The sequence below is a fragment of the Hylobates moloch genome, unplaced genomic scaffold (assembly GCF_009828535.3).
Source record: "Hylobates moloch isolate HMO894 unplaced genomic scaffold, HMol_V3 SCAFFOLD_15, whole genome shotgun sequence".
Taxonomy (NCBI): domain Eukaryota; kingdom Metazoa; phylum Chordata; class Mammalia; order Primates; family Hylobatidae; genus Hylobates; species Hylobates moloch.
The window spans coordinates 88075953-88092321 of NW_026652290.1; the positions used below are offsets into that span (position 1 = coordinate 88075953).

Here is a 16369-nt window from a genome sequence, read left to right on the forward strand (position 1 = left end):
TTTAATTACAAGTTTTAGTTTATGTGTCCTTGGCCGGGCGCGTTGTCTTTTGCCTGTAATCCCAGCACTTTAGGAGCCTGAGGTGGGTGGATCACTTGAGCCCAAGAATTCTGGATCAGCCTGGGCAATATGGTGAAACTTTGTCTCTACAAAACATACAGAAATTAGCTGGGCATGGTTGCATGTACCTATAGTCCCATCTACTTCGGAGGCTGAGATGGGAGGATCACTTGAGCCTGGGAGGTGGAGGTTGCAGTGAGCCAAGATCATGCCATTACTCTCCAGCTTGGGTGACAGAGCGAGACTGTCTCAAAAAAAAAAAAAAAAAATTATGTGTCCTCAATATCTGTAGGATACTGTATTTATTTTGTACTTTGATGAAACACAAAGACATTTCATTTATTTATACCTGTCCAATTTGGTTGTTTGCAAGTATTATCAGTGCTTGCCTTCATTATCTTTTTCAAATCCTTATGATCTGAAATAATTTTTACGAAGATTTTGTTACCCATTTTTTCACATTTTATTTAAAACTAGGATTTTTCTTAAATTCTATATGAAATGTCATAATATTTGACAGCATTCTAATTCTTTTATACTGCTATGTAAAGTAATGGTACATTTTTTAAAACGACGGTGTCTTAGATTTGGCAGAATCTGGCTATATTTTGGAAAAACTTCAGTCTTTCACAGCCTCATTATATTAGACTGTTTTCATCAGCATCATCTCTTGCTGATATAATATCTGACTGTGAAACGCTAAAATCACCTATAGCTACAGGTCCATCTTGTATATTTGCACATTGAAATCTTATACCAACTTAGCATTAAGACAGAAATTCACAGAAATTAAGACAGGAATCATTCTGTAAACCATTCTAGGTTAATAGGGAGTACCTTCAATTGCTTAAGACCCAGTTCAGATAAAAATAAAAATCTTTGATAGTTGAATTTATTTCCATTCAATTGAAAGTCACTTTGAGACCTCTGAGAAATGTATATTCTTATATCTAAGATTATTTACTGTGAAGAGATGATTATCACTGTGAACATTGATTCTGCTTTAGGTTCACTAACCTGTTACTTTTTGAGAAATAATAACACAAAGGTAACCTAATCTGTGTAATGTTTTAGAATTCACAGATTGCATTTATTCTTAACTTCTTTATTCCTCAAAACAACTGCTCTTTTTTCACTTCATTCATTGCTACATTTCTTTTTTTTTTTTTTTTTGATATGGGATCCTGCTGTGTTGCCCAGGCTGGTCTCAAACTCCTCAGCTAAAGCAGCCCTCTCACCTCAGCCTCTTGAGTAGTTGGGATTACAGGAGGGAGACACCACACCCAGCTTCTTTTTATTTTTGATATGGAGTCTGATTCTGTTGCAGAGGCGCGATCTTGGCTCACTGCAACCTCCACCTCCCAGGTTCAAGTGATTCTCCTTCCTTAGCCTCCCGTGTAGCTGGGATTACAGGTGCTGACCACCAGGCCCAGCTAATTTTTGTATTTTTAGTAGAGACAACGTTTCACCATGTTGGCCAGGCTAGTCTCGAACTCCTGACCTTAGGTGATCCACCCGCCTCAGCCTCCCAAAGTGCTGGGATTACAACCGTGAGCCACTGCACCCAGCCTGCCACATTTGTTAACATCTGTTCTGTGACAGCACTTAGAATTTTCTTTAGTTTGCAATAGGCAAACTGGCCAACTAGAGTCTTGGGGATGATTATTCATCTCTCAATTTTTTTTTTTTTTTTTTTTGAGACAGAGTTTCCCTGTTGCTGCCCAGGCTGGAGTGCAGTGGCACAGTCTCAGCTCACTGCAGCCTCCATGTGCTGGGTTCAAGTGATTCTTGTGCCTCAGCCTCCCGAGTAGCTGGGATTACAGGCGCCCGCCACCACGCCCGGCTAATTTTTGTATTTTTAGTAGAGGTGGAGTTTTGCCATGTTGGCCAGGCTGGTCTCAAACTCCCGACTTCAAATGATCCACCCAGGTTGGCCTCCCAAAATTGTGCGATTACAGGCATAAGCCAGTGCACCTGGCCCATCTCTTGACTTTTAATGAGGTTGCCAGAAGTCTGGTTGTGGATAGCTTATTAAGAGTTTTAATAAAGTTTTGAAAATACAACCAAAATTGCTTTTTAGGCTGCTTTGTTAATTTAGGTGCTTTGTTCCTAGTAGTATTTTGTTCTGTTTTCTAATAGTAATTGACTGTATTGGTGCATGATTATGAGTCATAGTATTTTATGGCTTAAAAAAGTATTCCTTCATAGCTTCTTTTATTTGATCCTTTCCATTGTCCAAAATGAAGTTTACATGTTAGCTTCATTTCAAATCTCTACATTACTAGTTAAATATGAACAAAATGATGAAATCTTATTCTTTCAGATAAACATTAAAAGAATGTACAGGACTTTAACTGCCATTAGTGGTGGAGTAACAGGGACTCTATTTACCCTTGTGTCTTAAACTGCTAGAAAAACAGATAAAATAAATGAAACAACAGTTTCGAGACATTGGACAACAGCCAGCATAGGACAGTGATTCCTAGGAATGGGAAAGAAACAAAGGGAACACTAAAGATGCTCCAGATTACTGCTTTAAGAAAGTTTCCAGGCTTAAGTACAGAAATAGGAAACCCAAACTTGAGGAGAGAGCATTTGCAATTTGGGGAGGCTAGAATGCATAGGGTGGAATAACAGAGAGGAGAGAGCTACACAGGGAGAGAGCTATGAACAGAAGGGTCATCTAAAGTCTTTGGCTGAATACTGATATGTGCAGAATACAAGGAAACTACCCAAGACCAGGGAAAGAACCACCAAAAGGGAACAGGTGAAACCATCTTCAGAACTCACAGGGCTGAGAATATTTTGTGTTCCCACTATTCAGAATAGAAAGACCTCCTGAGGTGAAGCCCTCAGAACGGTATTGCTTCAGTAATGGGAGCAACGTCCCTGACCCACCCTAAAAAAGCTTAAAAGCAAGCCTTGAGAAAATGAAGCTGATTCTTAGTAGTAGCTGAACTGTGTCCCAGAACAAAACTCAGCAATATTTAAAGGAATACAATAAATGGAGCAACTCAACATCATACAATTCACAATATCCTGTATCCAATTAAAAATTACTAGACACATAAAGAAGCAGAAAGATAAGACCTCTTACTTGGAGAAAACATCAATCAATAGAAACGGCCCAGAAATGAAAAAAATGATGAAATTAGCAAATAAGAATATTAAAAGAGCTGTTATAAATATGCTTTACATTTTCAGGGAAGTACAGGAAAACCTGAGCATGATATGAGAAAAGGAATTTGTAAAAGCAGCCCAAAGGAAACTTCTAGAAATGTAAAATGTGTGTATGAAATGAAAAAATGCACTGGATAGTATTTACAGAAGATTAGACAATGAGGTAGGAAAAACAGGTCAGTCAGCTGTATTTGTGTATTGACATCTTACACCAGCTTAGAATTAAGACCGAAATTCACAGAAACTGAGAAAAGAATGATTCCAGTGATGTTGAAGACATAGAAACTATACAAAATAAGACATAGAGAGAAAAAGGACTGGAATTAAAAATGAACAGAGTCTCAGTGACTTCTGGGACCAATATATGTAACATGCATATAATTGAAATCTCAGGAAAGGGTAGGTTAGGAACTCTCATACGTTGCCAGTAGAAATGCAAAATGTTACAGACACTTTGGAAGATAGTTTGATGGTTTCTTATAAACGTAAATATACGCTTCTCTTTTGCCTACCAGTTCCACTTGTAGGTAGAGAGAAATGAGATGTATGAGAAATGGAATGTAAGAGAAATGAAAATGTATGTGCATACAAACACTTGTACTCAAACTTTTATAGTAGCTTTATTTATGAGAGCCAAAAACTGGAAAGTATCCACAATTATCGATGGTTGAATAGATAGTGATGTATTCATAAATGGAATATTGCTCAGCTATATAAAAAGAGCAAACTACTTTTACAATAAAGGGTGGATGAATCTTAAAAGCATTGTTCTATGTGAAAGAATCCAGACCCCAAAGACTAGGTACTGTCTGATTTCATTTGTATGAAACTATCTAAAAGGTAAAACTATAGTGATAGAAGACAGATCAATGGTTGCCAGGATGTTGGGGGAAGGAATATGACAACAATGGGACCTAAAGCAACTTTCTGCGGTGATGAAAATGTCCTATATCTTGTGTTGTCAATATGGCAGCCACTACCCACATATGATCATTGAGCAGTTGAAATGTATCTTGCCCAAATTGATACACGCTGTAAGTGTGTAATACATATTGGATTTTGAAGACTTAGTTCAAAAAAAGAATGTAAAATATCTCAGTAATTTGGTATATTGATTACATCTTGATATTTTAATATTTTGGATATATTGAGTTAAATATAATGTATTGAAATTGATTTCAAGGCAGGAGGATCACTTGAGGCCAGGCGTTTGAGACCAGCCTGGACACTAAAACCTTCATTTCTATTTAAAAAATAATACTTTCACCTGTTTCCTTTTTGTCTTCTGGAGTGTGGCGACTAGAATATTTTAAGTTACATATATGGCTTCTATTAGGGACTTCAAAAAGTTCTTGGAATAATAGAATGAAAAGATACAAATAAAAAATATAAACTTTTTTTCTCAACATAAGCTCCATCAGGTTCAAGACACTTTTGTAAGTGACGATGCCAGCTATTTAGTTCATCCCTAAACTGAGAATCCTGGGAATTCAACCATGTCAATGAAGTCTTTTTTGCATTATTAACTGAAGAAAAATGAGCACCCTTTAAATATTTTTTTTAAGATTAGGAAACAACAACAACAAAAAATCATAAGAAGCCAAATCAGGACCGTAGAGTGATTGTCTAATGACTTTCCACTGAAACTCTTGCAGAATTGCCCTTGGAGAAGAACTCTCTAGTGAAGCTTTCCCAGTCATTTTTCCGCTAAAGCTTTGGCTAACTTTCTCAAAATACTTTTATAATGAGCAGATGCTGTTGTTCTTTGGCCCTCCAGAAAGTCAAGCAGCAAAATGTATTAAGCATCCCAAAAAACTGTTGCCATAACCTTTGCTCTTAACTAGTCCACTTTTGCTTTGACTGAACCACTTTTACCTCTTGGTATCTATTGATTTCATTGTGCTTTGTGTCAGGTTCATACTGTTAAAGCCATGTTCCATCTCCTGTTACAGTTCTTTAAAGAAATGCTTCAGGGTCTTGATCTCACTTGTTTAAAATTACCATTGAAAGCTCTGCCTTGTCTGCAGCTGATTTAGGTAGAACAGTTTTGGCACACATCAAGTGGAAAGTTTGCTCAACTCTAACTTTTCAGTCAGAATTATGTAAGCTGAACCAGTTGAGATATATATGTTGTTGGCTATTGTTTCTGCTGTTAATCATCAATACTCTTCAGTTAGGGCACAGATAAGATGCATTATTTTCTCTCAGATTGATGGGTATCGTCTTCAGCTGTGGACTTCATTGCTCTTCAACATTATCTCATCCCTTCTTTTTTTTTTTTTGAGACAGAGTATCACTCTGTCGCCCAGGCTGGAGTGCAGTGGCATGATCTTGGCTCACTACAGCCTCTGCCTCCCTGGTTCAAGTGATTCTCCTGCCTCAGCCTCCAGAGTAGCTGGGATTACAGGAACGTGCCACCACACCCAGCTGATTTTTATATTTTTTCTTTCTTTCTTTCTTTTTTTTTTTTTGAGACGGAGTCTTGCTCTTGTCGCCCAGGCTGGAGTACAATGGCATGATCTCGGCTCACTGCAACCTCCACCTCCCAGGTTCAAGCGATTCTCCTGCCTCAGCCTCCCAAGTAGCTGGGATTACAGGCGCCCACCACCATGCCCGGCTAATGTTTGTATTTTTAGTAGAGACAAGGTTTCACCATGTTGGCCAGGCTGGTCTCGAACTGCTGACCTCACGATCCGACCCCCCCTTGGCCTCCCAAAGTGCTGGGATTACAGGCGTGAGCCACCGTGCCTGGCCTGATTTTTGTGTTTTTAGTAGAGACGGGGTTTCGATTTCACCATTTTGGCCAGGCTGGTCATGAACTCTTGACCTCGAGTGATCCACCTGCCTTGGCCTCCCAAAGTGCTGGGATTACAGGCATGAGCCACTGTGCCCAGCCTGCCTCATCTCTTCTTAAAATGAGCTATTCATTTGTAAACTGCTGATATCTTTGAGGGCATTGTCCCCACAAACTTTCGTAAAGCATCAGTGATTTCACCATTCTTCCACCCAAGCTTCACCATAAATTTGATGTTTGTTCTTACTTCATCTTTAGCAGAATTTATGTTGCTCTGATAGGGGCACTTTTCAAACTGATGTTCTTATCCTTCTTCGTGCCTAAAACTAGGTTCTGTTCAGATATGTTACAACAAGTTAGTACGAGTTTATTTTGGTACCCCAAAATGTTGAAATCCATGTATAGTTCTTGCATAATGTGTAGTTTCCATAAACTTTTTGAAGACCCCTCATATTCATCTTGGACATCTCTGTTCTAATGATTATGTGGTGTTTACATACTGTATACTGATCAAAACTCATTAAATTGTATATTTTAGTATACATTTAAAATTTAATTGTATACCTAAAGTTGGTGAATATTGTATATGAGTCTCAATAAAGCTTATTTTTTAAAGTAATGTTCATCTCTTTTTATGTATTTGAATTCATTTAAAATATATTTCACAAAGAAAAAAGATTGGCCTTTTTTAAAGAGGTTCAAATCATAATTATAGGGTATTTCTTAAGTGTAAAATATTTTATGTAATACTGTGAAAACAAATACCTTTTTACTATTTTTAAAACCAAACATAAAAGTTATTATGTTTTTTAAAAATATAAAAATATTTCAAATAAGTCTTGGCTTTTCAAGGAATAATTAATATTAAAAGTGAGTTGTCAAATTTTCTCTAAAATTAAAATAGGCTTTATTCAGTCAAATGTATGTTTTTAACCTATTATTATTATTATTATTATTATTATTATTATTATTATTATTGAGACAGGGTCCTGCTCTGTCACCCAGGCTGGAGTGCAGTGGCGTGATCACAGCTCACTGCAGCCTCAACCTGTCAGGCTCAAGCAGTCCTCTCACTTCAGCCTCCCTACTAGCTGGGCCTACAGGCATGCGCTGCCATGTCCGACTAAGTTTTTAATTTTTTTTAGAAATGGGATTTTGCCATGTTAGCCAGACTGGTCTCGAACTCCTGGGCTCAAGTGATCCACCGGCCTCAGCCTGCCAAATGCTGGGATTACAGGCATGAGCCATCACACCCAGCCATAGTTATTTTAAATTGAAGTTCTAACTCCTGTTAGGGAGTGGAGAAAGAAGTAATTGATTGTAATCTTTTCTTATTTCCCCAATAAATCCCTGTTTTTGTGTGACTTATAAGGTTGTTGTTTTTATAGGGAAATAGCAAAATTAGTTCTTGAAGCATAAGCTTTTTTTCAGGTTGAAATCAGCTCGAGATGTTGTATCTAGGACTGGTCATTCATTGGCTCTTGGTTGTTTGCATCGTTATGTTGGTGGAATAGGCTCAGGACAACATCTGAAGACCAGTGTCAGCATTTTATTGGCTCTAGCACAAGATGGGACATCCCCTGAAGTCCAGGTATAGTATTATTGATTTTTTTATTACAAAAGTTTAGAAAATTTTTTGGAAAATTATTTGCTCTATGAAATAAAAATGACCGTGGTAAGTTGTTAGGATAAACATATTTAGGGTTTCTTTTGTAATAGTACATAGCAAGATTTTGTTTATCAGCCTAGTCTTAAAGTCTGTCTTACTTTGAGAATTTCACCCATTCATGTACATTCCTTCAAACATATTTTCTTTTTATTGTGTATTATTCTGTGTACTTTTTTCCTCCTTTTTTTTTTTTGCATTTCTTTAGATTTGTTAGCTTGATCAAGTTTTTTTTTTTTAATAACTGTTCCTCTCTCTCTTCCTGTAATACCCCAACCTAGGTCCTGGGTCATTGGCTGAATCTTCATGTGGACCCTTTGAATATTTTGTTTTTGTTGTTTCTTTTTAGACATTATTATACATAAGTAAATATAACTACAGTGAAGATGAAGAATGTGTGTGAAAATATCCTACAATCTGGATTTGCTACTTCACATTGATATGCCTAAAAATATTAAGAGTATACCCGTGTAACAATTCAGTATACTCAATTCAGTACATTCGAATTCTTCCTTACAACTAAAATGAAATTGTATTTTATTCTAGACTTGGTCTCTTCATTCACTTGCTTTGATAGTGGATTCTAGTGGTCCGATGTATCGTGGCTATGTGGAACCAACATTATCTCTAGTTCTTACCTTGCTGTTGACGGTTCCACCTTCACATACAGAAGTTCATCAGTGTTTGGGTCGATGCTTGGGTGCTATAATAACTACTGTTGGCCCTGAACTACAAGGTAAGTAAATCATCTGAAATTAAGGAACCTAGATAGATAATCACTATCTTTAAATTTCCTGAATATCACATCACCATCACATTACCTGAAGAAATTTTGTAATGACAATTACTGTGTACTGAATACTTGGATTTACTGAAAGCCTGGCACTCAGCTTTTTACATGTGGCATTTTATTTAATCCCTGCGAGAAACCTATGACATGACAATGTTTGTTGAAGTTTTGAGCGGAGAAAACATTTTAAGTGAAATTTTACTTGGAGTCCCATGAAAACAAAGTTAAAAATGGAGTCCCTTGGCCTAGAGTGCTATCCACATATCTTCACGGACTTTTGCTTCACTTTTTTTGAACTCTAAGGATTAGGAACATAGCTTGAAAAACCACTGTCATAAGGTAAATATTATCTAAATTTTGTTTTCTTTTTGTTAGAGGAAAAAGATATTAGCTAATTTTCTATGAGGAAGTAAACTGGGAGAAGATAAGTAACTTGCCTAGAGTTAGTCAACTTATGAGTGGCACATTTATGATCCTAAAGCCTATGTTTGTACCACTTAATTCCACTGAGCTAATTCTAGTAATGGTTAAACTCCCAAGTCAGCAAATTATTGTAAAGATATCCTGAATATATAAACCACTTTCAGAGTTTTCCTTTTTCTCCTTTGTCATTCATTATATATGTTTTCAGAAGGTTGAGCTTTTAACATACATTATTTAATTCGGATAACAACCCAGAGACTGATATTATCTCTATTTTATAGATCAAATATTGAAGCTGAGGAGGTTAAGAACTTTTACAAGATTTTGGAAACTAGTGAGTGGTTGGAGTAAGAAGTGAAGCCCAGGTCAATTTCCGGTGCTTGCATTCTTTTTTTTTTATTTTGAATGTATTGCCCAGGCTGGAGTGCAGTGGTATGGTCTCAGCTCACTGCAACCTCTGCTTCCTGAGTTCAAGCGATTCTCCTGCCCTCAGCCTCCGGAGTAGCTGGGATTACAGGTACCTGCCACTGCACCCAGCTAATTTCTTGTATTTTTAGTAGAGACGGGGTTTCACCATGTTGGCCAGGCTGGTCTCGAACTCCTGACCTCATGATCCACACCCGCCTCGGCCTCCCAAAGTGCTGGGATTACAGGCGTGAGCCACTGCACCTGGCCTTTTTTTTTTTTTTTTTCTTTTTAAGAGATGGGGTCTCGCTATGTTGCCGAGGCTGGTCTCAAACTGCTGGCCTCAAGCAATCCTCCCACTCCATCTCGGCCTTGCAAAGTGCCGGAATTACAGGCACGAGCCTCCATGCCCAGCCCGTTACTGGCATTCTTAATCTCTATGCTATGTTGCCTCCATTTTGACAGATATTTTCAAAAAGAGAGGAAAAAGAAAAAGACTTAAAGAAAATGCTAGAAATTGAAAAATATGTGATTTTGTTTTTTTTTCCCCCAGGGAGACAGAGTCTTGCCCTGTCGCCCAGGTTGGAGTGCAGTGGCGTGATCTTGGCTCGCTACAACCTCCGCCTCCTGGGTTCAGGCAATTCTGCCTCAGCTAACTTGTATTTTCAGTAGAGACAGTGGCTCCACTATGTTGGCCAGGCTGGTCTCGAACTCCTGATCTCAAGTGATTCATCTGCCTAGGCCTCCCAAAATGCTGGTATTATAGGGAAAAATAGGTGATTTAAATGAGCTGCTTTCTTAGACCCATTGTCCTCTTTGGGAAAGTGAGGATAGTTCTTCCTGTGAATGTCACAGGGATATGAAGAGGATAAATATGTGCCTTTTATTAAGCATAGGTGTTTATCAAGTATTTTCTAAAGTGATAATGATAAGGCAATGCGTATAAAACTAGAATGTAGCTCTTACATGATTTTTATGATTTCGTTGTTTACATTTAAAGATCAGCATATAGGCCGGGTGCGGTGGCTCATGCCTGTAATCCCAGCACTTTGGGGGGCCAAGGCGGGTGGATCATTTGAGGTCAGAACTTTGAGACCAGCCTGGCCAACATGGTGAAAACTCATCTCTACTAAAAGTACAAAAATCAGCTGGGCGTGGTGGCACATGCTTGTAATCCCAGCTACTCCAGAGGCTGAGGCAGGAGAATTGTTTGAACCCGGGAGGTGGAGGTTGCAGTGAGCTGAGATCGCGCCACTGCACTCTAGCCTGGGCGACAGAGTGAGACTCCACCTCAAAAACAACAACAACAACAAAAAACCTGAATAATAATTGGATAGAATGGTTATTTAGAGGATAATTGTTTACTAGGAATATTTTTGGTGGTACTAATAAAATAGTTGTATTTTATATTTTCTTTCATTTTGCACCAGGGAATGGAGCAACAACTTCTACAATTCGTTCCTCTTGTTTGGTGGGTTGTGCAATAACACAGGACCATTCAGATTCTCTTGTTCAGGCAGCTGCCATATCTTGCCTTCAGCAGCTTCACATGTTTGCACCACGACATGTCAATCTATCTAGCCTTGTTCCTAGCCTTTGTGTAAGTATAGCGCTATTTCATTCATTGATTTTTACGTTGTATTTTATTTTACATTTAAAAAAATTTTTATGGGTACATACTAGGTATATATATTTAATGGGGTACTTGGGGTATTTTGATGCAAGCCTACAGTGTATAATAATCACATCAGAGTGAATGTGGTATCCATCACCTCAAGCATTTATTATTTATTTGTATTATAAATAATCCATAGTTATTTTAAAATGTACAATTAAAATTATTATTGACTATAGTCACCCTTTTATGATATCAAATACTAGATCTTTTGTTTGTTTTTTGAACTTCAGTTGTCATTTTATGACGATTCATTTTATTCACTGATTTTCTCTCTTACCTTGTAAGAAATATCTTGATGAACTGTTTATTTCCTCGCTAAGAATATATCACATTTGGGCCAGGTGCTGTGGCTCACACCTGTAATCCCAGCACTTTGGGAGGCTGAGGTGGGCAGATCACGAGGTCAGGAAATCAAGACTAGCCTGGCCAATATGGTGAAACTCCGTCTATACTAAAAATACAAAATTAGCCGGGTGTGGTGGCATGCACCTGTAGTTCCAGCTATTCGGGAGGCTAAGGCAGGAGAATTGCATGAACCCAGGAGGCGGAGGTTGCAGTGAGCCGAGATCACATGACTGCACTCCAGCCTGGGTGACAGAGCAAGACTCCATCTCCAAAATATATATATATATCACATTTTTAGTTTTTCCTACTTGGAATTTTATTTCCTAAAGCTTGATTGATACTTCTGAGTATCTGTTGCTATCATTATAATTGTTAATTTATTCATTCATCAAATACTTACTGATAGCCTGTTATATGTCAGGAAACTTGCAACCTACTGGAGATACATCTGTGGGTGAGACAAGATCAAGCCTCTGTCATAGTAAAGTTTATAGTTTGCAAAGGAAAATGGAAAAATATTATTTATAAATAAGTGCTATAAAAGCCTGGAAGAGAGCATATAGCAGGAGGCCTATCATAATCCTGACATTCAGAAAAGATTTTCATTAAAAAATGGTATTTAAGGTCAGACGCAGTGGCTCATGCCTGTAATACCAGCACTTTGGGAGGCCAAGGCGGGTGGATCACCTGAGGTCAGGAGTTCGAGACCAGCCTGGGCAACGTGGTCAAACCTCGTCTCTACTAAAAATACAAAAATTGGTCCAGGGTGGTGGCAGGCGCCTATAATCTCAGCTACTCGGGAGGCTGAAGCAGGAGAACCACTTGAACCCAGGAGGTGGAGGTTATAGTGAGCCAAGATTGCGCCACTGCACTCCAACCTGGGCAAGAAAAGTGAAACTCTGTCTCAAAAAAAAAAAATGATATTTAAGGTGTGATTTGCAGAATACATAGCAATTAGTTTACAAAGGGCATGATATTGAAGTAGGCAGCATTTACTTTTAGACAGGAAGGAAAATATGTGCAAGGCCCTAAACTGGGAAGGGCGGTCATACATTTAAAGAGCCAATTAGTTAGTGTGGTTAAGGCTGAGAGAGAAGACGGAGACGTGGGACCTAGAGGAAATGATGAGACTGGACAACTAACCAGGTGACATATCACGCAGACTTTCTACATACATAAAACCTTTGGACTTTATTCTACAAGCAGTGGGAAACCATTAGAAGGTGTTCTCTGCAGGGGAGTGACATAATCAGATTTGCACTTTTTACATTTTGTTCTTGCTGGATGATAGAGAGTGGACTCTACAGGGTAAGAATTATGGTATTCTCGGAAGAAGATGATAGTGATTTGCTCTAAGTAGTAAGAGAATGGGGAGAAATCAATGGATTTGAATAATAAATAGGATCAAGGATTTGTTCATTAATTGGCTCTTAATGGGGCATAGTTGGAGAAGAGGGTTAGAAGGATGTGGCCTACGTTTTTGACTTGAGTATAGTGATGTAATTCCCTGAGATTGGCAACATTGGAGGAGGAGGGTTGGGAAGAGTGGATATCATTAATTAAGTTTTAGACACGTGGATAGTTAGTTATATGGGCCTGGAGCTCAGAAAAGAGAGGTCTGGTTAAAGAGGTAAATTTGAGAGGCATACACATTTATATGGAAAACAGAGACATAGGAGTAGATGAGATCACCAAGGAGAGAGTCATGATTGAGGAACCCAACTTAAAAATTTTAGAAAAGAGGAAAGGAGTCAGCCAGAAATATGTAGAAGCAGTTAAGAGAGATTAAAGAAGAAACAGAGGTTGTGTTGTTCACAGAAGCTAAATGGAGTAGAAGAGTGGTGTGTTTGGAAAAATTGACAAGCTGATTCTAAACTTAATAGGGAAATGCAAAGTGCTTGTAAAGATCAGTGAAGTTGGAAGATTTACTATTCTTACTATCAAGATTTACCATAAGCTCCAGTAAGAAAGACAGGGTAATATTGCAAGGATACACAAGTAGACAAATGGAACACAATGGAGTGTCCAGAATTGGATTCACACATACACAGTCATATAACTTACGACTGTGGCACATGGTACCACTACAGTTCAGTGTGGATAGAATTATCTTTTCAATAAATACAGGGATTAAAGATACCATTGATTGTACTTTACAACTCTAATATCACAGATGTTAAAATGAAAAGGAAAAGTACACCTGAGAATAACTGCAGTGGAGTTTTTGAAAACACTTTGTGAAGTGTTTTGTTTCTTTCACTTAGGCTTTGCCAGTCACCATTTGTTGAATGTATTCTCTTAGCTACAATTCTCTGTAATTGTTACTAAATTAAAATGTTGTGATGTTCTCCACATATGTTTTATCATTTGATTCTTACAGCAGTTGTGTAAGATGGGTGGGTTGGATATTGTCCCCACTGTAAAAATAAAAAGGCAGAAACTTCAAGAGACTAAGTGACTTGTTCTTCCCATTTGATATGACCATGCTTGAGCTTTCTAATTAATTATGAAGTTTTTGAAAGTTCCAAAATGTCTTTATTTTCAGGAAGAGGAATGAATAAAATACGGTGGCTTACACCTGTAATCCTAGTGCTTTGGGAGCAAGGCAGATCACTTGAGTGCAGGAGTTTGACACCAGCCTGGGCAATATAATGAGACCTTGTCTCTATAAAAAAAACAAAAAATGAGGCGAGAGGATCGCTTGAGCCTGAGAGGTTGAGGCCGCAGTAAGCTGGGATTGTGCCACTGCACACCAGCCTGGGCGATGTCTTAAAAACAAGCAGCCGGACGCGGTGGCTCACGCCTGTAATCCCAGCACTTTGGGAGGCCGAGGCAGGCAGATCACGAGTTCAGGAGATCGAGACCATCCTGACTAACACAGTGAAACCCCATCTCTACTAAAAATACAAAAAATTAGCCGGATGTGGTGGCGGGCGCCTGTAGTCCCAGCTACTTGGGAGGCTGAGGCAGGAGAATGACGTGAACCCGGGAGTGGAGCTTGCAGTGAGCCGAGATCGTGCCACTGCACTCCAGCCTGGGTAACAGAGTGAGACTCCATCTCAAAAAAAAAAAAACAACAACAAATAACCAAACTATTTTGTTGATAAAAATCTGTCAGATTTATTTCTCCTCAGTTATAGTTTATTTTATTAATGCTTGGTATAAATTTCATAGGCTATGAATTTTATGCAAGTATATCTTGAGTTATAAATGCTATATTAATAGCCTAAAAATATACTATCTGGCATTATGAAGGGAAGGTGTATTCCATACATGTGTTCTTCTCCATCCCCATCATTTGTGTCTGGGATTCTTTCTAAAAGATTACTTCCTTGCTTAAAAAGCAGCACATGGAACATAATTTTAATATTTCCTTCGTGAGTCAGATTTGTACTAATAATTATAATAGCTTACATTTATTGAGCAGTTACCATGTGCCAGCCAGGATTGTAAGCATTTTACTTATTTACACCATATTCCTGTGAAGAGTTAATATTCCCACCTTACATGTGGGCAAATCAAGGCACAGAGGGGCTAAGTAACTTGTGTAAGGTGTCACAGGAATAAGTGACAGAGCCAGGATTCAAACCCAGTCTGGCAGCTGTGCCTGAGTTCTTAACTTTTATGCCACGTTGCATCTTACACTTTTATGTTTTAGAGTGTACTATATTCAGGGACCTTTCAGATGAAAAAAAGTCTGTGGCAAAAGGCCCCATTTTGCAATTTTTTCAGGTGATTATGTTTGCTTGATTTGTTTTTTTCACTTTAATAAATAACCTCCTTTGCTTTCAAATATTATGATGTGCTCTGCCCCCTAACTTTTCATTCACTACATTTGATCTCTATATACTTAAAAAATTTAGATGACAAAGTTGAGTAGGACCATGTGTAAATGTAAAATAAGATGTGCAGAAGGTCCTTCTGGATTTTTCATTTAAGTATATTGTGTGAGCTTTAGAGCACAGATCTTGGGACAGTTATTTTGGCTACTAACATATTTTTTGTATATTTTATTAGTAGTAGTATTTTGTCAGAATGCCATCATTTGACTATATTTTAAACAACTGAGGTTGTTAAATGAAGAGCATCTTCAGAAGTAAGATGTTAATATATATTCATTAGGGCCAGGCACAGTGGCTCATGCCTGTAATGCCAGCACTTTGGGAGGCCGAGGTGGGCGGATCATGAGGTCAGGAGTTCGAAACCAGCTGGCCAATGTGGTGAAAACCCGACTCTACTAAAAATACAAAAATTAGCCCCGTGTGGTGGCAGACACCTGTAATCCCAGCTACTTGGGAGGCTGAGGCAGGAGAATCGCTTGAAACCAGAAGGTGGAGGTTGCAGTGAGATCATGCCACTGTACTCCAGCCTGGGCAACAAGAGCAAAACTCTGTCTCAAAAAATATATATATACACATTTTATATATATATATATATATATAATATTTTATTTATATTCATTAGGCAAATAAAATTAAAGAATTACAGCTTTTTAAAGAGAAATTGCCTAACGTTGTTATGATTTACAGGTTCACTTATGTAGTTCCCATTTGTTACTTCGACGAGCAGCTGTGGCATGTCTTCGGCAACTTGCACAAAGAGAAGCAGCGGAAGTATGTGAATATGCCATGAGCCTGGCAAAAAATGCAGGGGACAAAGAGAGCAGTAGTGCCAGTAAGTTATATTATTGGTCAATATTATTTTATGTTTAAATACTTTCACATTTCAAATAAGTACTATTATCAAACAACATTTTTGTGTTGAAATGTGGCCAGATGTCTTATTCTTTGAAATAAAACCATTACCACTTTTAAAATTCCAATTTGGTTTTCTTGATAATTTTGCATTTTTGCTTTTTAAAAATGTTTGCAAGTTGGGCACAGTGTTGTGTACCTGTAGTCCTAGCTACTCAAGAGGCTGAGGTGGGAGGATCACTTGAGCCCAAGGGTTCAAGGTTACAGTGAGCTATGGTCATGCCCCTGTGCTCCAATCTGGGTGGTTGAGTAAGACCATGTCTCCTAAAGTAAG

General features: G+C 38.2%; 1 protein-coding gene across 5 annotated transcripts in view; it reads left to right on the forward strand.

Annotated features, from left to right (window-relative positions):
• Positions 1–16369, forward strand: part of HEATR5B (HEAT repeat containing 5B) — a 107843-nt gene that overhangs the window by 23313 nt on the left and 68161 nt on the right. For all 5 annotated transcript variants that reach the window (XR_009210122.1, XM_032178383.3, XM_058429057.1 and 2 more), the window contains exons 13-16: positions 7466–7625; positions 8247–8436; positions 10749–10918; positions 15871–16015. Coding sequence is in view for 4 of the 5 variants with exons in the window: in XM_032178383.3 (XP_032034274.1) it covers positions 7466–7625; positions 8247–8436; positions 10749–10918; positions 15871–16015 (665 nt within the window). In the remaining variant the exon portion in view is untranslated. The remainder of the gene's footprint in view (positions 1–7465; positions 7626–8246; positions 8437–10748; positions 10919–15870; positions 16016–16369) is intronic.